The 26,078-nt window shown below is 47.6% G+C and overlaps 2 protein-coding genes across 8 annotated transcripts in view; one reads left to right on the plus strand and one right to left on the minus strand.

The window, feature by feature from the left end:
• The window catches only part of VPS36 (vacuolar protein sorting 36 homolog), a 29,740-nt gene extending 26,351 nt beyond the window's left edge, over positions 1-3,389 (minus strand). The window contains exon 1 of the mRNA XM_028526594.2: positions 3,223-3,389. Coding sequence (XP_028382395.1) covers positions 3,223-3,318 — 96 coding nt within the window. The 5' untranslated portion in view covers positions 3,319-3,389. The remainder of the gene's footprint in view (positions 1-3,222) is intronic.
• Positions 3,390-9,478: 6,089 nt separating this feature from the next.
• CKAP2 (cytoskeleton associated protein 2) lies at positions 9,479-24,173 on the plus strand. 7 transcript variants are annotated; one of them, XM_036011214.1, is made up of 9 exons: positions 9,479-9,647; positions 10,590-10,674; positions 14,675-14,750; positions 14,866-15,740; positions 16,219-16,423; positions 17,539-17,709; positions 19,068-19,137; positions 22,712-22,967; positions 23,489-24,173. In XM_036011214.1, exons 1-9 carry the CDS (start codon positions 9,578-9,580, stop codon positions 23,742-23,744), a joined length of 2,064 nt encoding a protein of 687 aa, XP_035867107.1. In that variant the 5' UTR covers positions 9,479-9,577; the 3' UTR covers positions 23,745-24,173. The 7 variants fall into 7 exon arrangements, with proteins under 7 accessions (XP_035867107.1, XP_028382630.1, XP_035867108.1 ...); XM_028526829.2 differs by having other exon boundaries at positions 9,480-9,647; positions 14,672-14,750; XM_036011218.1 differs by having other exon boundaries at positions 9,499-9,647; positions 10,574-10,674; positions 14,672-14,750.
• Positions 24,174-26,078: the final 1,905 nt, after the last annotated feature.

The following is a 26,078-nucleotide window of genomic DNA, read 5'->3' on the forward strand; positions in this document are numbered from 1 at the left end:
GGACATGTAGCTGCTTTCTAATTACTAAAAATATTTCCTAAACCTTCTAGTATATGCGGCCAACTTGCCACTTTACATGCTATAGATCTTCTTAAAGTACTTTTTACATTAGTTGAGGTTATGGTCCTGGCCAGGCGGTTCAGTTGTTTAGGGTGCTGTCCCATACACCAAAATGTTGCAAGTTCGATCCCCAGTTGAGGTGTGTATGGGATGCAACCAATCTCTCTCTCTCTCTCTCTAAAAATCAATATCCGTGAATGAGGATTAAAACAAAAAAATTAGCTGAGACTACTTAGCTGAGACTACAGAAGCTTCTGTGAATGGAAACAAACAGCCCACCTACATTGCTCACGGAAACAACAAATTACCCAGTCTTAAAGGGCCCTGGAAAACTGTGACTGCATCAGTGCGCAAGCCCGGATTGACCCACCGGAGGCACCTGGTTGGTGGGGAGAGCGCATCCGTCGTAGCTCCACCGGTTACCGGCTGCCTGCCCTGGGACGGGCCAGCTTTCTCACAGACCAGCTGAGGGTCTCAGTGTGCTCATCCTCAGGACGGTTGGCTGCATCAGACGTCACAGAAAGCAGCTGGCGCGCGTGACGGTGTATTTCTGAAGTGCGGTGTTGCAGTGTGCAAAGCACAGGCACTGGGAGTCTGGTCGATGGAGACTGAACTCCAGCGTCTCCTGATAACCGCGGGTCTCAGGCAAGTCGCTTTCCCTCCGAGAGTTACTTTCTCCTTCAGTGAAAGACTCACTTTGTGTGCCCATTGAGAGGATTAAATGAGAGCGGATGTGGAGCTCCTTGCACTGAACAGGTGCTCTAATTATTCCGGATTTTGGTTAAAAATGTTTTGCACACCCACAACGAGACAGAAGACACAAGGGTGAGTAAGGACACTCCAAGAGCATCCCGCTGGTCTCCTAGACAGCCGGGTGCGCACCTGCCTGGGACACCTGTTGGGAGGCACAGCCCTGAAGGCTACTGATCCTCGGAGCCAGTGGGAGATTTTTAGAGGGAACTAGATCAGGTCTGGTGGCTAACAGGCAGCTTCTGAGAATCTTCAGCCACCAAGGTCTGGAAGGCAGGACACGGGACTTTTTCCAGCTGGGCCCTCAGTCATACTAGCAACAGCCCAGCGGGTGACTATTCCCAGCCCGGGAACCACCTGGTGCCCTGGCTCATTTTAGAGCTCCGCTTTAACTTCAAGACACCCATGCCCCACCCTCCCCACCCCCAGTGCTCACAAGGGGTAAGAGAATTCTTGACTAGATCAAAGGGTCTCAACTAACTTTCTTAACCCTCCGATACCTACATCTACTTGTCTGCTAAAACAAGAAGCCAAAAGTGTGAAGGGAAAACCAGAATTTGCTGGCTTAACAATGGTTTTTCATACACCGGTACTGATGGTTTTGATTTTTTATTGTTCTAAATACATCAGAGTTACAGTAGGTGTCGGCCGGGTGTTCCTAATCTGCATGCTGGGATTAGACAGAACAGCGGAGGGCTGCAAACGCATGCCTCCCAGAAGGGCGTGTCTGCCCTGGTCTGGGTTCTGTTCTGAGCGCGGGGCCTCATCACACCCACTGAGGGTGGGCAGGTGCATCACGCTGGGGCATCTCGTTTACAACAGTCCCAAAGGTGCCACCTTGCTTTAAAAAACAAAACCATCTACCAGTCACTCCAACCAAAAGGTGCACACCCAAATGTGAGACCAAGTTCATAAAAGTGCTGAGGCGGCAAACGTCTAAACCCAGGCAAATGCCTTAAGAAAAAAGACCTTGGCTCGATAATGGAGACATTATGCCAAGTGAAATAGGCCACATCAGAGAAAGACAAACACCGTATGGTTTCGCTCATTGGTGGAATCTGATGAACAAACTGAACTAACAAGGAAAATAGAGACAGACTCATAAATGGAGAGCAGAGTGACAGTTGTGGGGGAGGGGTTTGGGGTGGGGGAGGGGTGGGGGTCGGGTAGGGGGATGGAGCAAAAAAAAGGACTCATGGACTCAGACAACGGGGAGGGGAGGGGAGGGGAGGGGAGGGGAGGGGATCTGGGAGTGGGTATATGGGGGATAAATGGAAAAAAATACAGTAAAGCCCTGGCTGGCGTAGCTCAGTGGATTGAGCGTGGGCTGCAAACCAAAGTGTCCCAGGTTCGATTCCCAGCCAGGGTACATGCCTGGGTTGCAGGCCATAACCCCCAGCAACCGCACATTGATGTTTCTCTCTCTCTCTCTCTCTATCTCCCTCCCTTCCCTCTCTAAAAATAAATAAATAAAATATTTTAAAAAAATACAGTAAAAATAATAAAAGAAAAACAGAAAACGCCCTAAGGAACGCAAGCACCTGGACCCCCTGCCCCCTCCATTCCCCGGGCAGCGGGAGGCCTCCGCCGACCGGGCACAGCTACGGGAGGTATGCAAAGGTATAGAAGGAAGTTCGTTAAGAGAACGAGGAAGGAGAAATAGCAAGTGAAACTTCAGGAAACTAAAAACGGGTGTTTACATCTCTTTCTATTTCCAATTTATACATTTCTTCCAGGAGAGGACGGCAGTTGGCCGTCTGATGGAAGTCTCCGCAGAACCTTTCCTTCCAGCAAATATTTGTCTATTGGTTAACCCATCTCCAGAGGCTGTGCTCGGACAAGGCACCGCCTACTACAGCTCTTCACAAAAAACAAAAGTCCTTTCTAAAGTAATTACAAAAAAAAAAAAAAAAAAAAAAAAAAGCCTTTAGCATTTAGGCGTTTCGAAGAGGCACTGGCACCTCTTTTCAGAAATCCGTTCAAGCGATCGGTCTACCGACCCGCCAGGCCGCGCCTGATCCCGGGCGGCGCCGGAAGGACCCACAGCTCGGGGTTCGGGGACGGGACCGCGGCCGCGTCCCAACAAAGGCGGGGCCGGCCCGCGCGGGCGCTCCGCCCGGATCCGGGTCTCAGATGCCGAGACCACCCAACGTGGGGGCCTCCGCGATCGCGCCGCGAACGCGTACCGCGGCGCCCCTCTCGGTCCACGCAGGCTGGGCCACCCGAGGGAGGTTGTCGGGGGGCGGAGGGGAGCGGCCACGGTCCGCGCCCGCTGGGAACCGGGCGGGCGTCCAAGCCAGGGCGCAGCGCTGCGCGGGCGCGGACGGCGCCGGGGAGGCCCCGCAGGCCAGCCCGACTGCGCGCCGGGGGCGGGGAGCGCAGGGCCCGGCCGGCCGCGCGGGGCGGTCCTACCTTCTCCTCGCCATCGTAGATGCGCACCCCGCGCTGCTGGATCACCAGGGTCTCGTTGATCTCCAGGAGGCCGCTGGTCCACACGAATCGGTCCATGGTCTCGGCCTGGCGGGTCCCAGCCGCTCGTCCGCGCCGCCGCTCGCGGGCAGCTCGAGAACGCGGGGCGGCCTGCGGCGCCCCCTGGCGGCGGGAGAGGAGGGAGCGGCAGGTGGGCGCTCTAGGGAGCGCGCGGGCCCGAGGCTTCAGGAACGTGCATCTGTGCTGGGAGCGCCCCCTGGCGGTAGTTCGCCAACGGTCAGCAGAGACGCCCACTCCACCTTCGCCCAGCTGGGGCACAAACCCAGACCTTACAAGGGACTGTGACGGACCCCACACCGTACCTTGGACTTCCTTATTGTGCATTATTTCTGCATATCTGTGCCGTTTTCTTGTCAGTTCCCAGCATGTTACCATGTTCGGTAAAGGTTGTAAATGGTATTTTTTAAAAGATTTATTTATTTATTTTTAGAGAGGGAAGAGAGGGAGAAAGAGAGAGAGAAACATCAATGTGCGGTTGCTGGGGGTCATGGCCTGCAACCCAGGCATGTGCCCTGGCTGGGAATCGAACATGCAACACTTTGGTTCGCAGCCCGCGCTCAATCCACTGAGCTATGCCAGCCAGGAGATTGTAAATGGTATTTTTTCCCCAAATGAATATTTATGGCCTGAATTGTTCTTACACAGGTGGAATGGAAACTCAGAGCCCGATTTAGTGTGTTTTTGACTTAACCTGTAGCCTGAGCACTCTGTTCCGTGTCTTCACAGCACGCCCTGTAAGCCGCAGCCCTTTCCCCGAGGCGGCAAGAAACAGCGGCCATTCCCGGACACGAGATGTGTGCTTTGTTAGGCTCAAGATAACATCGTGGCCTGAGTTGTATTTCAGCTCCCGAGCCCTAAAGCTGAAAGACCCCCAGCCACATCCTGATGCAGCCAAGCTGAAGGACCCCAAAGCTGACCTCAAGACCTAAAAAATGACTTACTTCCCTTACCTCACTCTTTAAATTTTTTAAAAATTACAAGTTATGTAATACTATATTAGTTTCAGGTGTGTAGCAGTATGGTTAGACATTCACATAATTCACGAAGCGATCCCCCTGGTAAGTCTAGTACCTATTTAGCACCATACATGTAAGTTATTATAATACTATTTTCCTTCCATTGTACTTTACATCCCCATGACTATTTTGGAACCATAAATTTGTACTTCTTAATCCCTTCATCTTTTTCACCTAGTCCCCCAAGCCCCCTCCCATCTGGCCATTGTCAGTTTGTTCTCTGTATGAGTCTGTTTCTCTTTTGTTCGTTCATTTATTTTGTTCTTTAGATTCCACATGTAAGTGAAATCATATGGTATTTGTCTTTCTCTGTCTGAGTTATCTGACTTAGCATAATACCCTCTAGGTCCATCCATTTATCACAAATGGTAAGATTTCATTCTTTCTTTGGCCAAGTAATATTCCACACATCTCTACCTAACCATCCACTGATGGGCAGTTAGGTGGCATCCATATGTCAGCTATTATAAATAATGCTGGTTACATGAGCACTTGAATCCATATTCTGCTGCTGTGGTGTGAGATGCTCTAAAAATATCGATGAAATGCATCTGGTCTACTGTGTCATTTAAGGCCACTGTCTCCTTTTTGATTTTCTGTCTGGAAGATCTATCCGTTGAGGACATAGTAGGGTGTTAAAGTCTGCTACTGTAACTTTATTACTGTCCGTCTCTCCCTTTATGCTTATCAATGTCTTATTTATGTATGTAGGGGCTCCTATGTTGGGTGCATAAATGTTTACAAGGGTTACACCCTCTTGTTGTATTGAGCCCTGTGTCATTATGCAATGTCCTTCTCTGTCTGTTATTCCAGCCTTGGTTATAAAGTCCAGTCTGTCTGATATAAGTATTGTTCCCCAGCTCTTTATTTCATTTCCTTTTGCATGAAATGTCTTTTTCCATCCCTTTACTTTCAGTCTTTGTGTGTCTCTCCATCTGAAGTGGGTCTCTTGTAAATACCACGTGTGTGGGTCTTGTTCTCTTCCCACTCGGCTCCCCTGGGTCTTTAGTTGGAGCACGTACTCTATTTACATTCAAAGCAAGTATTGGTAGGTATGGAGTTATTGCCGTTTTATTATTTATAATCATGTTCTCTCCCCCCTTCTTAAAGAAGTCCCCTCAGCATTTCTTGTATCACTGAGTGTTTGCTGCTACCCTGTCTTCCAAATCACTGATTTGGTCCTCTGCTTCATCTAATCTGCTCTGGATTCCTTCTTGAGTATTCATTTTTAATTTTATGTATTTTTTCAATTACAGTTTACCTCCATATTATTATGCATTAGCTTAGATGTTCAGCAAAATGGTTAGAAAAATCATGCACTTTATAGAGTGGTCTTCCCAATGCTTCCGGTACCCACCTGGCCCCGAACAGAGTTATCATAATACAGCGTACTCATTTCAGTTATTGTGTTCTTCATTGCCAACTGGTTTATTTTTTACTATTTTGTGTCCTTTTTATGTTTACTGTATCTTTGTTGAGGTTCTAAGTTCCTTGAGAATCCTTACAACCAGCGTTTTGAATTCTGTGTTCGGTGGATTGCCTGCCTGCATTTCATTCAGTTTTTTCTGGCTTTTTTTTTGTTCTGTTCTCTTATGTGGGACACGTTCCTTCGTCTCCCCCTTTAGGCTGTCTCTCTGTGTTTCTTTCTTTCTTTCTTTTTAAAAACTTTATTTCTTTATTTTTTAGAGAGGGGAAGGGAGGGAGAAAGGAAAACATCAATGTGTGGTTGCCTCTCACATACCCCCTACTGGGGACCTGGACCGCAACCCAGGCATGTGCCCTGACTGGGAATCAAACTGATGACCCTTTGATTTGCAGGCCAGCGCTCAGTCCACTGAGCCACACCAGCCAGGGCTCCGTGTTTTCTTTTATGTCTTAGTTAGGTCTGCTACATCTCCCAGTCTTGGCAGGGCAGCCTTATGCAGCAGGTGTTCTGTGGGTCTCAGAGGTGCCATCTCCCTGGTCACCTGAGCTGGGTGCTTCAGGAGTGTCCCTCGTTGGGTTGGGTGCCTTCCTGTTGTAGCTGAGCCTTGACTGCTGTTGGCATGTCAGTGGGTGGGGCTGAACCTCAGGCTGCTCACTGTGTTTCAGCCACAAGCACAGCATTCTAGCTGCTGTGTGGGGGCTGATTCCACGGGGCAGGACTAGCCCCAAGGGCTCTGGTATCTGCCGCTGCCGAGACCTCCTCTCTGGCCCCCACCGGTCTTCAGAAACAGCCCTTCCTGACCCGTCTGTGTGGCAGGGAAAACGACCAATTACTGAGCATGTGCTCTCCCTGCCGCCAGCTCCTGAAGCCCCGAGGAGCCCCCCCTCACCCTAGTTCGGGATGTCATGCACCTCATGCTCCCCTTTTGTCTGCGAATCTCTGGGCTGTGTGGGATCTCTGACTCTCTCATGTCTGTGGGATTCCCGCGTGCGCAAAATTACATTTGATTTTCCCTCGTCATTCCGTCTCACGTTGATTTGATTATTCCACCAACCAAAAGAACCAGGGGTCAGAAGGGGCCCTTTTCTCTTTCCACACACTACTGTTCGGTTAAGTGGCTCATGATTACGTCTGACTTTATAGGTCAGTGTATGTGGGGTTCCCTCACCCCCTGCACAGGGCAGCCCACTAGGATCCCACGTGGAACAGACTGGCAGGTGTGGTTCCCATCAAAGGCACGTTACAGAGCCCTGGGCAAACGAACACGAAAACTTGATTCAATGGGTGTTGAGAGAACATGAACATTCAAATGAAATTTTAAAACCTGAAGTTGAGTATGTTATCAGAGAGGAACGAACAAACAAACAAACAAACAAGCAAACAAAAAACACTTCAGGACCATATAATTTCACAAGTGAATTCTTTTAAACCCTGACAGAACAAATAATTATCTTCCCACCTAAACTTTTCCAGAGTACAAAGAAAGTTTCCAAATTCTCTTTATGAAATCAGAAAAATTGACTCTAAAATCCAACAAAAATACGGTAAATAGAGAGAGAGAGGGGTCACACATAAATATGAATGCAAAAATCTCAAATAAAGTATTTGCAAAAACAAATAAACAAAATATTAAAAGAATGGTGTAGCACAATTCAAGTGAAGTTTATCCAAGGAGTGCAAATACAATTCAACATTAGGAAACCTGTGTTCAAAATTTAATTAAGAGGTCAAAAAAAGATAAAATAATCATCAAATAGTAAAAAGATATTTGACACAATTCAACATTCCTAATTTTAAAAATATTTTATAAATTAACAAATACTTTCTTAACATATTAAGAACCTTGTTCAAAAACTGACTTGGGCACTAAATAGCAATTTCCTTCCTTCCTTCTTCTCTTTGAAGTTCCTTTATTTAGCTACATATAATTAACCATATTTATGTTGCACCATAAACATTTTTAAATATGCAATTTGATGAGTTTCAAGTACAGTTGTAACCACAATCATATAGAGAATATTTTCATCATCTAAAAAGTTTCCTCTGGCCGCTTTGCATTCATTTCTCCAACTTCTTGGCCCCTAAGAACCACTGGTCTGCTTTTTGTCACTATAATTTTGCCTTTTCTAGAATTTCACGTAAATGGAATCGTAAGGATTGTAGTCTTTCATATCTGGCTTAAATGTAATCCATTTTTCATGACTTGTCCAGTTATTGCATTCCTCTGTATTTTTGCCTTTTTATTGCTGAATAGTACGTAGTCAATTATATGGCTCTGTAACAATTTATCCAGTCATCAGTTGGTGGAAAATCGGTTTTATTTAGTATGTGCATAGACAGTTTTCCCAACACCATTTCTCAGAAAGATTATCCTTCTCCTCCATTGAGGTGTCTCAGAAACTTTGTAGAAAACTGATCAGCCCTAGAGACTTGAGTACACAGGGTGTGGCAAAAAGAGGTTTACAGTTATTGGTATGGGAAATAATAAAATAATAATAAAACAAGAATAAACTCTGTGTTTTGTGTGCTCACAACTGTAAACCTACTTTTGCCCAGCCTATATTTCTGGATCTCCATTGTAGTCTATTGATTTGCTGTTCTTTACACCAATGCCACACGGTCTCGATTACTATGGCTTTGTAACACATTTTGAAATCAGGTAGTATTAGTCTTCCAACTTTGTTCTCTAACAGAATTGTTTTTCCCCTCTAGATCATTTCCATATCCATTTAAATTTCAAAATACAATGTCCAGCTGCGGACACACTAGACCTGGGCAAGGGAGGTAGAAATTGCACCCTCCTATCTGTTTTTAAAAACCTGCCTGAAACAACCCAATTCAGCCTTAATTCAGTGGTCGGGCAAGGCGGGAAAATGTTATGGATCCAATGCTTAAAAAAAGAAAGATACAGCCCAGGCAGAACCCCCTAAGTCTCCCCCATCCCACCCCCGAAACTTGTCTAGCTCTGAATGATTTTTGTTTTGTGGGCTGGGTATTTGCTAGGCTTTTAAGAAGGGGATAGATATTTTAGGTAAGAACTGAAAGATTACGCTAGCACCTTTCAACGCACACCCAAAATCTCTACAACAAATGCTGTTTTTAACCTTATAGGAGAACTGAAAGGGAAGGCTCCATCCCGATCTTATCCCTTTCTCTTCCTCTCCCCGTTTTTGCATCTGATGACTGTGTAGCAACGAAAAGAATTTACGTCTTAATTTCAGTTCCCCTTTGCAAGCTTTGTGGGCAAATAACTTCTGAGCCCGTCCACTCGTCGGTAAAACAGGAGATGACGGCGACCCCCTTCAGGAGCTGTGATACCTCCACCAAGCACTGTTTAAGAAAGGGAAATAAATATACGGCTCTCGGTGGGTGGTCGGTGTCTACAGCCTCTACTTCCACCTCCTCGGTGAACACGCCCACGTTTAATAAGAAACGCAGCCAAACAACCACCCTTTTCCCGTCTGCCTTCCTTAACGGACTGTGGGCGTCCGAAGACTGGTCCCATCTGCCACATAGCAGGGACCGTGCACGCCGACTCCTGCCGCCTTCCAAGTCCAACCCGCGGCGCGCTGTTTAGATTTGAAAACCGTGGAATCATCCCGGAGCAGCGCCAACCGAAGCTGGGAGACACAGGACCCGCCCAGGCAACCGTAGCTCGAGCCCCGCCCCCTGTCCCCATTGGCCTGTTCAATTTACGCCAGCACCAATGGGCGGAGGCGACGGCGCGCCACCTGAAAACCCCCGCGCCTGGCGGCCTCGGACTGCCCGCGCTCGCTTCCGTCTCGGGGTCGCGGAGCGCTCGAGGCGGAGACGGGTACCCCTGCTTCGCCCTGCGATGAGCACCCCCGAGGTGCCGCGCGACCTGCAGCTTCCCCCGAGTCAGAGGGCCCAGCTCGCGTTCAGAGGTGAGGGCTGCGGTGGCGGGATCTGCGCGAGCCGGCGAGGGGAGCTGGGACGGCCGGGGTGGGGGGTGGGCAGCTGGGGCTCAAGCAAGGGTCAGGGCCCTGGGTCCGCAGACTGGCTTCCACCGCGGTGGCTTGTAGGAGACCCTGATCGGGTCCCCTGGCCCCGCGCAGCTGCACTGCGGAGGGAGTGGGGCCCGCGCCGTGTGCCGGTAGAGCTCTTCGCGCGCGGTCTTTGCTGGCCGGCGGGGGTCACTGGCGGCAGAGAATGGCACAAACGCGCCGCGTGTATCCAGGGGCGCGTGCGGGGCTCCGGACGGAACAGGCGTCGGGGGTCGGGACCCGGGGCCCGCGGGGGGTTTGCGGGGTCCGCCTGCAGCCGCGCGGGGAACGGAATGCGTCCGCGCGGGGCGGCCCCACCTCCTGAGTTGGGGCAGAAGTTCGGGAGAGCCGGGGTGTCTCATCGGATGCTGGGTCGTTAACGCCCCCCACGTTAGGGAAGTCTAGGCTCGGCCAGGTCTTCAGAAGCAATACCGTTACTTCTTTGGCCTACAAATGGGGAAACAGAACAAAGACAGTCTCGCCCAGCTCGATTCTGGTAAATGAGGCTGAACTTGGAGCCTAGTATCTTCAGCTCTACCGCTTGATTTCCGAGAGCTTGGCTGCCCGTGACCTTGTGCTGACAGTGACGTCCTCCAGGTGTTTCACTGTGGGACGGTGGGTAACGCGAGTCTCCAGCCTAGTTGTCGTGGGGCCTTTCACAGCGACGGTCTTGTAGAAACGGGGTTATTTCCCCAAGGCAGCGCTGCATCGGGCGAATCTCCGTTGCGCACCAGATGTGATGCGAAGTTGAGCATTTGTCGTAGTAAAGTCTTCCCTTTAGTTAATGCTTATTGGATGTTATTAGTGTAACTCATGTTGACTTGTAGCTCTTTTGTTATTTAGAGCAAAGAAAGCAAAAACTCAAGGAACACATGTTGAAAAGGAAAACTTTGTTTGCGTACAAACAGGAAAATCAGATATTATCCAGGTGAGGTCAAAAATATATTTTCAAAAAATGTCTGATCTGTAAACTTAACACCAGTTCAGAGCTGTCCAATAAAAATGTAATGGGAGCCACTTGCGTCATTAAAAATCTCCTAGCAGCCACATTTTGAAAGTTACTTTTTTTTTTAAATGAAATGAGTTTTAACAACATATTATTTAATGTCACATAGCCCTGTGTTGTCATTTCAGCATGTAACACTTTAAAACTGGCGATACTTCACATTCTTTTTGGTACTAAGTCTCCCACACTTGCAGCGCCCCTCCGTTTGGACTGGCCAATGGGAAGTGCGGAGCAGCCACATGTGACTTAGTGGCCACCGTATTGGATGGAGTGCCCAGCACTGGATGAGCATTTCTGTGTGAATTAATTCGCCCACCGAGGGGAAACAATTTGAAAGCAAAATGTGTGTTTTTACCCAAATATTGACTTATGGCTTATGCAGTGCTACAAAGGCCAGTCTTGGTATAATTTTATCCAGGTTTTAGTCAGAGCTGATGTATATGGGGTAGGGGGGTGTTCTTCGGGGAGGGGCCCTGCTAGATGTTTGCAAATCATTTGTTTTAGCTTCAGTCTTCTATAGGAATATACCTGTGCTCTTTTGTTAAAGTTTTAAAAACAGTGCATGGTTGTGACTAAAGCAAAAACCCGCACAATTATATGAAGCAGAAAATATGGTATAACTCCTCCCCAGCTCTCTCTGTGCAGTCGGAGGTGTGGGCTCTGGAGGGCTGAGGACCATCAGGGGTGTGGGAGCTGGCCTCTGCACCGGTTCGCCTTGGGGGTCACAGGCCCTTGAGTCGGGTCACTGCCACTCAGTGGTAACACGTTGTATGCGCGCTGCGCAGACGCAGGCGGAGAGAGTGCAGTGGTAGCGCAGCTGGGGTAGCCTGTCGGCAGTGGGTGGGCGAAGCTGGGTAAGACCATATGGGGGTTCTTGGAACTGTGTATGATTTTGCAACTTTACGTAAGTCTGGCATTATTTCCAAATAACATTCAAAATTTTTTTAACTTTACATTTATAAGTTTTACTTTGAAGTAAACATATTCATAAATCCCGCAGTTCCTTTTTTAACCACCCCCCCAAGACTGTCTGTTTGTTTGTTTGTTTTGGTCTGCATGACTGGACAGAGATGCCATATATTTGGGTACTTGGGTGGGGAAGACCGAGGGCGGAGTGGGGGATTGCGGGTTCTGTTTTGACCGTGTTGCGTTTGAGGCCCCAGTAAGACATCGAAGGGGAGATGCCAGATAGTTGTGTGTCTGAGGTTTGGGGGTGAAACTGGGGCTGGACGTACAGACTTGGGAATTGAGCGTAGACAATATTTGTTTAAAACCCAGGGGTAGAGTGAGAATACTAGAGAATAGACAGGGGCAATATTAACTCAAATAAGACAGTGACTCTCAATTTCTTACTTAAATAAAGAATCCAACTGGGTCGTGGGGTCTATAATGATCTTATACACAATCCAAAGAAAAGAAAATTCTGAAGCTTTTTCTGGCTTCACCAAGAAACCTCCCAAGTACTGTATTTACTAATTTTGGAAAACAAATGCCAATTTAAATATTACTTGAACAACAAATTATTAAATAGACAACCAGTCAGTTGCAGCTTCTTAAAATTGAGTTCTTTTTTACAGTCTTTAGTGAGGTGTTTTGAGACTCTTTTGTTAAAGATAGCCCTTCTGAGGGCAGCTTTATCAGGACAAGACAGAAGGGGATTGTATATTTTCACTGGAGCCTCCACACTGGACAGGCGACTGAGGTGGTCCGAGTTGTCACTGATGTAATAGTTTCAGGTGCACAGCGAAGGGCCTTGATGTTTTTGTGCATTAGGAAATGATCGCCACGATGGGTCTGGGGATCAATACCCTTGATCTCCTGCACCAGTGCCATCCGTCTGCCCTCCTGGCCTGCCCTCTGGCAGCCACCAGCCTGTCCCCAGGGTCCGAGTCTGCGCCTTTCTGTCCGAGGATTTCGAGCTCACAGTTAGAAAGGCCGGTGATGTCAGGACTAAGCATCTGTCAGCACTGACGGGAAAAGAGGAGTCCCTGAGAAATACAAAACTAAAGGAAAAAGGCAGGAGAAAAGTTTAACATCGGAGTCTGGCCTTGAGCCCCAGCGAGGTCAGGAAGAAGAGAGACGGAAAAGAAGTGGACCAGTGAGGCGGGGGAGGGAGGGAGAACAGGGGGCCCAGAGGGGGCCCAGGGAGGAAGGCGTTTTCAAGGAAGAATGACCGTCTGTGTCCAGTGCTGTTGGAAGGCTCAGAAACGTGCAAGTGGGCACATGCCTTGCACAACACATTTGCAACGATGGCAGAGAAGGGTCCACATGAGCTACTGACCAGGACATCTCGGTAGCTGGATACCCCAGCAGAGGGGCTTCCCGTTCCTTCCAGGCCTTGCCAGCCGCCTAGGGCACAGCGACATCTCCCACGGTTACGGAGTTGTAGGAGAGCAGTGGGGACGCGCCGCTGGCAGGCACAGAGGAGAACACGGAGCATGGGGATGTGGAGACAGCACAGGGGTCCCTCCCTTTGGAGGAGTTCTGGTGTACAGAGAACGAGGCGGGTGCCAAAAGGGACAGCGAGGTTGCAGACTTTAAACGAGACATAATACACAGTGTTTCACTGCTGATGGGAATGACCTAGCAGTGGGACAAGTTAATGATGCAGAAGAACAAGCAAATTATCACAGGGACCGAGTCTCTGAGTGGGCAGGAGGGAGAGCGCAGATGGAGAGCTGGGCCCTGACAGCATGGTGGCAGTCTGTTAGTCGCGAGGGAAGGCAGGGTGTGGGTAGAGAGGCAGATAGGCTCGCAGTCTGTGGTGGGGGGAAAACAGGCTAATTCTTACTAAGATTGCTTCAGTTTCCTCAGTGAGATGACATCACAGTGTACTGTAAGCCCAGAAGTGATAGAAGCTGAGATCAGTAAGTGGCCTTATTAGTGCAGGTACCACCGTGGGAGCCACCTGGCAGGTGGACCCTGAGCATCGAATCCCGCCACGCCAGGCCACAGGCCAGGAAAGCAGGAGGAGTGCTGGCCACCACGGAGTGAACGCAGGAGCTTAACCGTGGGGCATGTCGCTGTGCCCTAGGCGACTGGCAAGGCCTGGAAGGAACGGGAAGCCCCTCTGCTCGGGCATCCAGCTACTGAGATGTCCTGGTCAGTAGTAGCAGGGACATGTGGACCCTTCACTGCCATTGTTGAAAATGTGTCGTGCAAGGCACGTCAAGTCCTGCCCCTTCTCCAAGAAGACTGAGCAAATAGATGTGAAAGGCATCATAACCAAAACAAACAGCTATATATAGATAGCAAATTTTGTTGATGCTAAAGCGTACTTTTTTTTTTTTTTTGCATCTTAATATCTCTGAGCTTGGGGTCTGTCTTAGAATCAGTGGCATCTCCCTGACCCTGTTGTTCCCTTGCCTTACTTGCCGAGAGAGTCTCACAGCCGGTGCTGAGCAGCCTACATCTGTGAAAAGGAGTTGGAGTCAGATCCACGAGGAGGAATCCTTTGGACGTGCACACTAAATGCAATGCCGGGTAGAAACTAGGGTCCATGTTCTTAACAATTAAGCTATAAGTGTGTGTGTGTATGGAAAATTTTAGATTCTTTTGAGAAGACTTTTTTTTTCAGTATGTGTGTTACCGACTACTTAAAATGAAAACTGACCAAAGAAAAGAAAGTGTTATTTAACAAAGATTTGCGGAGACCTGTTTGAATGGCTGAGACCGAGTGGGTTAGCCTGAGATGATCGAGTGTTCCCATATTCCGTGGGCGGGGGGGGGGATGTTAAGACTTTAAAGATGTCTTTAAGTTCCTCGGCCGTCTTGTCTGCACCACGTCATCACCCTGTAATGAAAGTTTTGCTTCAGACAAATAAATCTCTCAGTTCTTCAGTTTAAAATTATAAAGTTGAGTGATTGTGCATGTTCTTTCATCCCTTCCCACCACCCCAATTTTTTTTTCTTTTTTAAGGAGTGGGAACCAGAGAGTGATGGCGTCTGAGGGGCAGGTCCAAGAAGAGACAAAGGTTCTGAAACTTAAGACAAATATGGTAAGATCTGGACACGGTCCTCCAAACCGTCCCTTTCCCCTACTTCCCCTTCCCAGCCTCTTTCTAAAAGAAGTAAGTTCCGAAATAACTGATTTGTCTCTAATGACTCTTTTAGGCTGATAAAGAAAATGTCCATATACCTACAAAGAGCAAAAATATTATGACAGTGAAGAAAGACTGTATTCCGTTAAAATCTTCTAATGAATTGACCAATTCAACTATAACGACTGATACACAAAATTTGGAGAATAATAATGAGAATCTGCAGCCCTTACCGAGTAAGGATGAGCCCCAGGGCAAACGGATGACCTTCAGCCGAGCGTTCCACATCAAACACAATGATAAAAAGAAAGAGGGGACTTCGGAGAGGCCGAAGCAGGATGCCAACGGGCCCAAGAAGCCTGTGCTGGGATGCTACCGTGGCCAGGTGGTGCAGTCTAAGGTTGATTCCTTCAGAAAACCCGTCCGAGCCAGAGACGAGAGTTCTGCAACGGCAGGGAAACCTTCCACCGCGGTCCCCAAAGCCGCGAAGCCCCAGCCTACGAACACCGGCGGTGTCCCAGCGAAAAGCCACAGGGCCTCCACGGTGGCCGCTGCCACTAAAGCCGCGAGCGCCGCGCCTCAGAGCAAACAGCTCCTGCGCCCCCCTATTAGAAGTCACAGCAGTTATGCGCAGGACGCCCCGAAACGCGGCATCGGTGCAGCCTCCGCCCACGTCACAGTTCGGAAAGCGCCTCGTGCCAAAGAGTTGGTGCGCTCCACTCCGGTTTCACCCGGTGTCAAAAGTGGCTCTTCTCGGGAAGCGGGCGGAAATAAGACGCTGCCCAGAAGCGTCACGGCCGCAGCGGTAGCCAGGCCTGCGCCGTCATGGAATGCCAACACCACGCGGGCGGGAGAGCCGGACACCGCCGACCAGCGCAGACACACCATAGCCAAGGCCACCGTCGACAGTAGGCCGGCTCTGCCCAGAGAAACCGCGGGGGAGAGGAGGTGAGTGGGCGCGATTCATTAGCTTCATTGTCGGTGGAGTGCCACTTGTGAATTTGGTTTATGGTCTGGGATGTGTTAGAATTGTGTGTGTGTGTGTGTGTGTGTGTGTGCACGCTCTCTGTTACCATATGCAGACAGATTTAAGCAAAGCTCTAAGTGGAACAGCCTGGCCTGAGTTACAGTGTTTGAATGGTTTTTTATTGGGTTTTATATAACATGAGTTAAAATGCTTAATAAAATTGGGGAAGATTTTATAACCTGTCCATTTAAAAATTCGTTCCCGTGTCTTTGAGCATGTAATTAGCACGGATGTGCTTAATGATTTTTCCTTCAAATCTGTGAACTGTGTGTTGGAACTGTGTGTCTGTGAACTAGCGTGGAGCTCCTTGAAGACCCAGAACAGTGTTAGATTCCCCTCTCTCTGACGGTGCTCCCGGGGCACGGCAGTAACACGCGTGCGTGCTGCTTCTGACTGCAGGGCGCGCCTGAGCGAGTGGAGAGCCAGCAAGGGGAGGACGCTGAAGAGGCCCCCCAGCTCGGCGGCCGGCCAGCCCGCGTCCGAGGAGCCGAGTGAGAAGCCGGTGGGGTCCTTCTGGACCACCATGGCGGAAGAAGACGAACAGAGGCTGTTCACTGAGAAAGTAAACAAGACGATTTCCGAGTGTCTGAACCTGATTAGTGAGGTAGAGTCTTCCTCTTATGTTTGCAGAGTCGCTCACGGTTTGCAAAGTTCCTCCATAAATATCATCCTACTGAACTGCATTGTCGGGCTTTTTTGACCAAGTCAGTGGTATTATGTAGACTTCCTGGTAATTGTGAGATTATTTCTCTTTAGCCTTTAATGGGCTGCATTTTGACTGAGTTCATAGAAATACTCATACATGAAAGGGATACATATTTTTTTACTTGAGTTGTGAAGACTGTATTCTTCTATGATGTTAATAATTTACCAAAGACTAGCAATGCAGATTAGTGAGTCATTATCACAAGTTAAATTCAAGTTGATTAAAATACTTGCAAACACTCCCATTGATCTTAACCAACATCATTGTGGTCTTGGACTTACCGTAGTTTTACTGTTTGGACAAAAGTGTGCCGGACTGTAATAATTATCTCCAGAATGTTTTCTTTCTTTCCTGACTACTCTGTAATCTTGCACTGGCCACACACCGCTAAGTTCCAGAGCGAGATTGAATACGTGGGTATGAAGTCAGACATTCCTCTAGTCTTCTTGAGCACCTGTAAACTTGTTGTAGTTCCGTGGACCATGGAAAATTACCATCAGGGAAACGGATCCGATTCTTATTTCTGCTTAGCTGGAGTTTTTTATTGACACAGTAGAATTTTTCTGCCCTACTAAACTATGTCTAACTCTTACTTACATAAAGCATTACAAATTGTTTAACCCTAGTAAAAAAAAACCCTGACAAATATAATTTTTAAACTTGCAAGCTATTTTCACTCATAAACATTTGGTAGATACAAAAAATTCTAAATAATTAACAAATGGAATCTGCACTATATAAGAGGATAAACGTAAAGACCAGGTAGAGTGTTAGTCATTTTTTTGCTAATATTTTTCCCAACCATGATTTTCTTGTGCCTTGTATTTATGCCTGATATGCTTCTTACTAACTCTTCAGAGTAAGTTTGGGGTAAGGAGAATAATAGCGAATATTTTTGTGAATTTTTCTGACACCTTTTTCTCTCACTGATCTTGATTGTAATGAGCTTACTTAATTAAGTTCATACGTTCTAGGCTGAAAGACACCACTCACTTCATTTCTTGATATTTTAGGGGTGCCCCAAAGAAGAAATATTGGGCACACTGAATGACCTGGTTAAAAATATTCCAGACGCCAGAAAACTGGTTAAGTACTGGATATGCCTTGCACGCATCGAACCACTCACGGGCCCTATTGAAAACATTATCTCCATCTACGAAAAGGCCATCCTGGCAGGAGCTCAGGTGAGATACAGACTTACCGGCGTGTGTTAGTTACAGTGGGAATTACTCAGAATTTTTTGGGATGCAGCACAACATAACTTAATAACACAAATTGTGGTGTATGTGTAGAAGTGATGAGTGTTTAAAGGCCACACGAATTGCACACTATAAAAGCTGTTTCTCGGCCTCCTAGAATTTGCTCACATCCGAGGGGCAGTCGGACCTCAGAACGTGGGAGTGCGGTGGCTGCCCTGCACGTTGGCTGCAACCTGCCGGGAGAAGTGCGTCAGCGCAACTTGTCTTGTGCACGTCTCCTAGTTGAGAACTCTCCCGGGGAGTTGGGTTTTAGTATTAACATGTATTTATAAACTGTTTATGATGGGTTTTTAAAAATTCTTCATTTTAGCCTTTCCTTAAGAAAGGTGTACTCATAACAGTCTCGGCGAAGCCCACACATGCCGTTTGGCGTTTCCCCTGAATGGGAACCGAGTATCTGGTAGACATTCTCTCGATGGCCGTTACTCGTAAAACACTTGGCCGCCGAAGGATAGTTGTGTTGGACAGGATCCCACCCGCAAGGGAGTGGTAGGGCCCTGCGGCCTAGAAGCAGGAGGGGGCTACCTAAGGAGGCGGGGCTGGGGCGGCAGCCGGAGCTGAGGGTGTTCTCACAGAGCCGTGGCGTGAAGAGAAGGGTGTGACCCTGGGCAGAAGTTGGAAAACGAGGCTCAACATTAGCCCAGAAAATTGAAAGCGGGATGGGTGAGTAGCTCAGGACTAAGTGCTAGAACCAAGAATAAGAGCCAGAGCATCCCTTTCATATAACTTCTGGAACATGTCGCACGAGCAGGCGTGATAGTTCACAGGGACACGGGGAGTGCATGGAACACCTGGCATACAGGGAACAGTTACACGAGCTGTTGAAACTTTTGACCTTGAGCTGTTCAAAGTTGTATTTAATACCGTGTGAAACAACATCTGACCATGCACTTGAATGTTGGAGAAAAGGAAGGAGTAAACTATACTTAACACAAACGTCAGTGTAATCAGCTCTTCAGTAGATATTAATAATATTAATTTGCTACTTGTTCACTAGCTTTGTTTACACCAGGCAAGCAGCAGTAGATACCAAAGGCTGAAGAAAAATTACGGGGGACACCTTAAGCTGATGAAATTCTATCCCTTAAGTTCATTTTTATTTTATGAATTGAAAAAGACAGTCATTTTTTTATGTGAGTGGCAAAATAAGTGGTCTCAGAACCCCTGCCTTGTTTTAAAATACAAAACTTAATCACTGCATTTAATATTTTCAACTTGGACACACAGTGTCTGAGAACATGAAACTAATACGTGTCTGCTTCTTCATTGAAAAAAAAATCAAGCCCATTGAAGAAATGCGACATGCAGTTGTGGGCATTCTGACAGCGAAGGGTCAAGAAAAAGTTAAACTGGGTAAGTTCGTTTCTCTTGTCTCCTTGAAGTGAATTGTGCCTTCATTAAATTTCTTTGCTGAATTATTTTTATTTTACTGTTTAAAATTTTTAAAAATATGTAGGTTGATCTTTTCTCACACTTCTATTGCCATACTCCTGAGATTCGGCTTTGTGTGGTATAAAGAATTTTAATTAGGAGATCTCCTTCAAAACCCAGATTTGTCCCTGAGTGTCTGTGGAAGTTACTGCTGTAGACCATAATTTCTGTTTTACGGTTGAGGCAGTTTGCTAGACAAAGAACGTGTATGAGTGACCCAGGGTCATGGACAACAGTGTGGGAACTGACTGTGGGAGGGGGGATGGGCGGAGGAGGGCAAAGGGGGTGGGTTAGGGCAGCTATAATAGAATAACAATAAAAAATGTTTTAATTAAAAAAGTTTGACGCAGTTTGCATAGATGCCATCTAGAGAGACTTCTCACCTGTTAGATTCTGTGGTGTGTTCTGTGCTGTGGAGAAGCCCGTTCAGGAGTCCTCTTTGCGAGGAGGGGTAGGCTGAGAAGAGAGTCCTTCACTGTTACGTATATAAAGTGTGAACATTTTCTGGATTCAGACATAGGTTGTGCTAATTCCTATGAACGTTTGCAAGACATTTAACCCCTTAGCTGTAAAATGGAATAATGTTACCTTCCTCAAGATTCTATGGACCGTTGAACGAAACGATGGGAGGGCTGGGGAAAGTGGGTTTATAGTTGTGAGTGCTCGATCACAGCCTGTGGCACACGGGAAGCTCGCTAAGCTCTAACCGTTACTAACGTGAACTGGCTCAGATGACAGAGAAATCACTGCATGTAAGTGTAAGCTCGTCTGCTTCCCTGTTTAGAGTTACTTCTAGTGTTTTACTATAACTCTCTGTGTCAGCCTATCAGAAATATTTGAGCACCTGTTTTATTCCATCATTGCGCATATCGGGTTATTTTCGTTAATTTGATTAAAAGTGTCAGCTTGAACTTTTTAAGGCTCCTGATATGTGCTGCTACATTGCTTTCTAAAAAAGACCTCTGTTGTCAAGTGAAATGAAAGATTATACTGAAATTCTAAGTGTGTTACACACGTTTTGGTTCCATGTTTCCAAAAAGCTGTTCCAGGAGGGTGACGTGCACACGGCTGCCTGTGCGGGGCGTTGTGGGCGGGCAGTGCGCTGGGTCCAGCACTGACTGTCGCACCGACGGAGGGCAGATGCCTGCTGGAAGCTCTCATCACCAAGAAAGAATTGACTTTGTAACTGTGTGTGGGGACAGATGTTAACTAGACTTACTGTAGTGGCAATTTCACAGTTATATAAATGCTGGATCATTATAGTGTACACCTGAATCTAACATAATGTTATATTTCAATTATACCTTAGTTTTTAAAAAATTAGTAAAAAGAATAATCAATCCTATGTCTTACATGCTAAAGACAGCAAGTTAGAAATAAGAGTTTCATTTTAAAAGCCTTGGTATTCTCACCGGCTCTAGAGAGAGGTAGAGAGAGAAAACAGTATTGAAACCGGATTCAGTTTTCTGTCCTGGTTTTCCATAGTAGGACAGGACCAGGCACTGGGCTCTCTTCTGGCAGGCAGAGCGTCTGTCTGGATGAGGGAGAGATGCTGGCGGGAAGCCCTGGGCTCCCTGCCGTGTGGGGAGAGAGATGGGCACCGCTCTGCCTCCCGGACACCGGGGTCCCTGTGTCCAGCCTGGTGCGCGCCTCGTTCCCTGAGCGTCGTCTTCCCTGTGGCTCCCTTTCTCAGCAACGGGCGCCGGCCAGTCCTGCGCACGGGGAATCTGGGGGTTCTGTTTCACCCCCTCTGCCCCTCATCCTCTCCCCGGTTCCTCAGTCCGTCAGGTTCAGTGTAACTCCCTAAGCGTCTCTGAGAATCCACCCGTCTCCCTTCATCCCTACTCTCACTCCCGTCCTCCGTATTCCCTGCCGCTGCCTCCTGCGCCGCCCCAGCGGTCTCCTCGCCCTGCTCCCCACCTCTCGCTCTGACCCGCCCCCAGCACTGCGATGGGAGTGCTGCTGCCCACCCGCTCGAGTTCCTGACCCCACCCAGCCTTTCGGCACTCCCCCACGCCTTCACACCCCTGAACTTCTTTCTTTACTCCCCCCCCCCCCCAGAAGGGGCTATACTACCTGTCTCGCTCCTGAGTCTATCCAAGCCAGTCTTCTGCTTCTAACCTAATTCTGCCTTGTCCTGTAGACCTCAGTTGAAAGGTCTTTCTGGGGGGTAGCCTTCCCTTTCTTCCCCCACCCAGCTGGATGAGATGCACCTGTTTGGTGCTCCCCGCTTCCTCTCTGTACAGTGGTTAACGCACCGGATTGCTTGTTTGTCTTGTCTTTAAACTGTCGACTCGATGGACAGGGACAGTGTCTGCTCTTCCTCACCGCTGTATCCCCAGCGCCAGTGCGGTGCCTGGCGCGCGTCAAGCACGTGCACACACACCTGCCGAGTTGAAGAATACCTGTCCCCCTCTCCCCACTTCAACACCGTTTCACTAAAAGAACCACAGTCAGCGTATCGTGTGCCTGAAACTTAGTGAAAATCTCTAATAATTCCTAATAATCAGACCTGGAGGTCTTTCCAGCTTGATGGATTTACCAGATGTCTCACGAGTAGTTCGCATCTAATGTGTATGTAGAACTTCGTCTTTCCCCGAACCACCATGTCTTCCCCCCCCCCAAAAAATTTTTTTTCCTGTTATTAAAGACTCCAAAGTAAGACATTTTTGGAGGGATGCCCCTTACACACACACATGCGTTCAGACGTACACGTGCACTCACTTGTTAACTCCCACCGCAGACATAATCTTACCACAGGCTCTTCCTTCTCACCGTCCCGCTCGCACCATTACAACAGCTGTGTGTTCTCACCGTTGCAGGTTCGAAACCACCCTGCGTCGTGACCAAAGCCAGTTGTATCTGTCTCGCCAGTGAATTTTTTTTTAATTTTTATTTTTTTTGCCAAACTTTGTACACGTAAAGTTCATCATACTCGACCCTTCCTGCCTTTCTGAATTCATCACCTCCTCCTTTCATCCTGACCTTGCTCCTTACCTGATACTCTAAACACACTGGCCCTTTGATGTTGTCTTACTTTTCTTTTTCTCTTTTTTAACTTCATACCGAGATTGCCTTCCTGGTCTTGTAGGTGCTCGTCTTTCAGGACCCAGCATGCGCGTCACTCGCGAAGCCTTCCCTAGCCGTCTCCCTGTCCCACAGGCCGAGTTAGATGTTCCTTTTTATGGGTTCTTATCTCCTTTACAACCTCTTTCCTGTCTTATAATTATCTCCAAGTGTGTCTCTTCCGTGGAACGTGAACTCCTGCAAGGACAGGGGTGATGCCGCGCTTACATGTGTCCCTGCAACCCCGCACACAGGCGTGAATAAATGGTGCTGAACAGGAGTCGGCAGCGTTGGCTTAGGGGAGTGACGGTTAGGAGACGGCTTGGTTCTCCTATTCGGAGAATCTGGCTCACTGTGAGGAACACTGATGTCTCCTGACTTTGGTTTTCCAGTCTGACCAAAAGCATAACCTGTGCATGTATCTCTCCAGGAGAAAATCTTGAGGAGGCCTGTACAACCAAGGAACCGACCCAGGATGTCAGCCCTGGAGATGCCGGTGTTCATGCAGAGTCAGGAAAATCCGAGACGGAAGCGAAACATCCCAGAAGCGTGGTGTTTCAAGACTGTGAACAAGAGCGAGCTGACAAAACCAAAGGTCCAACCAGTGACGCCAAAACCCCCAACACAGAAACTCGGAATAGTTGCTTAATTAAATACAACGTGTCTACTACACCATACTTGCAAAGGTAAACTTTTAAAATGCTATGAGTTGTTTTTATGGTTGGGATTAATAATAAAATCATAAATAATAAACTACGATAAATATCATAGTTTAAAGTCTTTAAGGTAGCTTTTGGATAGAACTGTTTGTTAATAGAAGGGTTTCAAACAAATTGAATGTCATTGGGCCATCACCTTTTAAATACTGTATTTGCTTGCTTTCCCCTAAATATTGCTACTTTGAAAAAAAATTTTTTACATCACTTTATTAAATTGCTGTTTGTGTATGATTGGTAACAGTAGGTTTTGGAAATTCAAAAATTAGCCACTTCTACAGATAATTGCATATCGATTGTTCAAAAGTTGTAACAAAAAATTGGGGGGGGGAGTTTCTTATTTCAAGGAGCTTGCAGTATACCTCTGTAGGACACACGGCCACGTGATTGTACGAGTTAGGGTTTGATAAATGGCATCAAAATGCACAGTGAAAATGTTAATGTGCTTTTTAATTTTTAACTCTGGGAATCCTTTTGTGGATTTTTTTTAGTGTAAAAAAGAAAATGCAGTTTGATGAAATGAATTCTACCCTTAAAGAGCTCAAGTTTATAACTCCAGTGAGACGTTCTCAGCGGCTCCAGGACAAGACTTCCAAACTGCCCGACATGCTGAAAGACCATTACCCCTGCGTGTCTTCGCTGGAGCAGCTCACAGAGCTGGGGGATGAGACCGACGCCTTCATTTGCCGCCCCAACACGGCCCTGTATCGGATGTGCGTGGAGACAGAGACCGAGTCAGAGCAGTGAAGCTGGGATGAGAAACGGGGTTTCATGACCCTGGGGTGCTTGTTTGCTTGCTGTGGCCTCGTGCAGCTCTTAGGTCAGGAGCTGGCCAAATGCCTAAGTGTTTGGTGCCGTGAAACCTTCCCCGGCACTCTCGGCACAGCAGGCGGGGCGGGTGCCTTCTGGGCCGGAGAGCCCGTCTACTCTGTGCTCTCAGACTCGGGCGTTCCCCGAGGTGGGTGCATTTGACTGCTGGTTGACCACATTCCTCTAACGATAATTAACAAGTGTCCTAGTGTTGGTGGTATTTCTAAAATAACTTAATAGTTAAACTTGTTTTGTAACATAAAAACTTAGGTGTTAAATCACGTCCCTGAAGCATGATAGTTAGGCACTGTAAACAGCCTCGTCTCCCCACACACGTATCACTAATAAAAGTGTTTATGTCTTCGAGCCGATGCTCGAAGGGCTTGTCTGCTCCACCAGGTCTGCGCTCACTCCGTTCAGCTGTGCTGGCTGCGTAATCGGTCCTTATAAGAGACGAGGTGACTTTAAAACTGCGGTGTGGACGTGGTTGAGAATCACATAGGCTCATTCCGTTCATGTGTTCGTTTGTGTAACAGCACCTCTTACTGTCTTCGCATGTTCTGAGTGTAGAATGTTTATTTTTAAACTATGCCTAATATGTAAACAATAAATTAAAATAGTTACATAGTGCTGTTTCGATGTCATTTATTTCAACAAACATGAAATGCAGTTTAACCACAGTGAATAAATTCAAAGTTTGCCTCTGGAAATGAACAGTGGTATTTGACTTGAGGTTTTCAGCACTTAAAATAAGTTACGTGGCTAGTGGTTATTTTCTTTTGAAAAGTAATCTCTGTACCCTAATTTTACCATAATTATTTGGTTCTTTTCATCCTTCGTACAAGTGGCACAACATATGCCACTTTGAAATAAACTTCCAGCCGGCTTACCTGTAATACCTGTAGCTTTTTAGTACCTACAACATAACATTCATTTGGTCATAAAGCATAGCTTAAAATACCTCTGTAAAAGAGAACTTGAGATAAACTCTTCTATATTTGGACGAATTTTATGGAGCATTGACCCCCTCCGTTAACTGAGGGAAAATTTATCTCCAAGTAGTCATAGTTCTAACGTTTGCAGACACAGGTCGAACTCCTATTCAGATGCTCAAGAGCAGGCACGTGTCAGACTAGGGTTTGTGCCCAGCAAGTACCTCCATGGTGCAAGAGCTGTGAGTTTCAACAGCCCTGTGTTCAGAATCCCAGCTCTTGCGTTTCTTTCAACAATACGGGACCATGAAGATGTTACTCAGTGGAACGCACCTTTCTGAAAGGTGGAGAGAATCCCCTCTGGCCGTTTTGTACCGTGCTGTCTGCCCATCCCCCTGGGTGACTGGCCCAAATGAACCCCTGACCCGAGCTGGATGGTCAGGATCCTTCCCATAACCTGTGGTTGGGGTCAGGACCACATTAGTCTTGCCTATGTAGTCAGACCTGAACTAGGTCAATATGAGGAGGCACTGGGTGACATGTAAGCAGGGGGGTCCAACCTTTTGGGGTCTCTGCGCCACACTGGAAGAACAGTGGTCTTGAGCCACATATTAAATACACAAACACTAATGAAAACTGATGAACAAAAGAAGAGGTTTTAAGTGAGTGAGCGGTTTGGGGCCACACTCACAGCCATCCCCGGCAGCATGCGGGCTGCGGGTGGGACACTCCTGAAGAGTCGTGTAGCAAAGGTCAGCAGTCGGTGGAACTGGGAAGTAACTACTCCGGGAAAAAGCAGAAATTGTGACCCGGGGTTTTCCTTGGTCAAGGAAGTCAGGGGCCTAGGATGTGACTACTGACTATTACTGGCCCTTAGTTGGAATCTTTATCTTCTGACCGTCCTGTGCAGTCACTTCCAGCGATGTGGCCTTTGTATGGCCAGCAACGCAGTCCTCCCCTGAGCGGGTCAGGTTTACTCTGGGGCCCCTCTTAGAGCCACACCCTTTAAAGGGCCCACGTGATTGATTACACTGGTTCCCCCAGAAAACCCCAAAATAATCTCCATAGTTTAAAGTGAGCTGGTTGGCAACCTTAATTCTATCTGCAAACTTAATTCTCCTTCACCATGAAACTGAACATATGCACAAATTCCAGGGAGTCCAAGGTCACGGCCAGTGAGCCGAGCGCCTGAAACTTAACTACGTGGGCCGTTTGCTTAAACTGGAGAGAAAACTGAAGTTACTGGGGGACGCTTGGCTCTCGTTACCAGTGGCATTGTTCTACAGCCACGTGGGACCCGTTTTTGAAAGGCGCCTTTCGTAGGCCCGCCTACTCCGAG

The sequence above is a fragment of the Phyllostomus discolor genome, chromosome 11 (assembly GCF_004126475.2).
Source record: "Phyllostomus discolor isolate MPI-MPIP mPhyDis1 chromosome 11, mPhyDis1.pri.v3, whole genome shotgun sequence".
Taxonomy (NCBI): Eukaryota; Metazoa; Chordata; class Mammalia; order Chiroptera; family Phyllostomidae; genus Phyllostomus; species Phyllostomus discolor.

Excerpts from the sequence above, each read along its gene's own strand:
- CKAP2 (XM_028526829.2), top strand. The coding sequence starts at position 9,578 with ATGAGCACCCCCGAGGTGCCGCGCGACCTGCAGCTTCCCCCGAGTCAG. Across the intron at positions 16,424-17,538 it reads GTCTGAACCTGATTAGTGAG|GGGTGCCCCAAAGAAGAAAT; the intron begins GTAGAGTCTTCC and ends TTGATATTTTAG. Across the intron at positions 17,710-19,067 it reads CCATCCTGGCAGGAGCTCAG|CCCATTGAAGAAATGCGACA; the intron begins GTGAGATACAGA and ends AAAAAAATCAAG.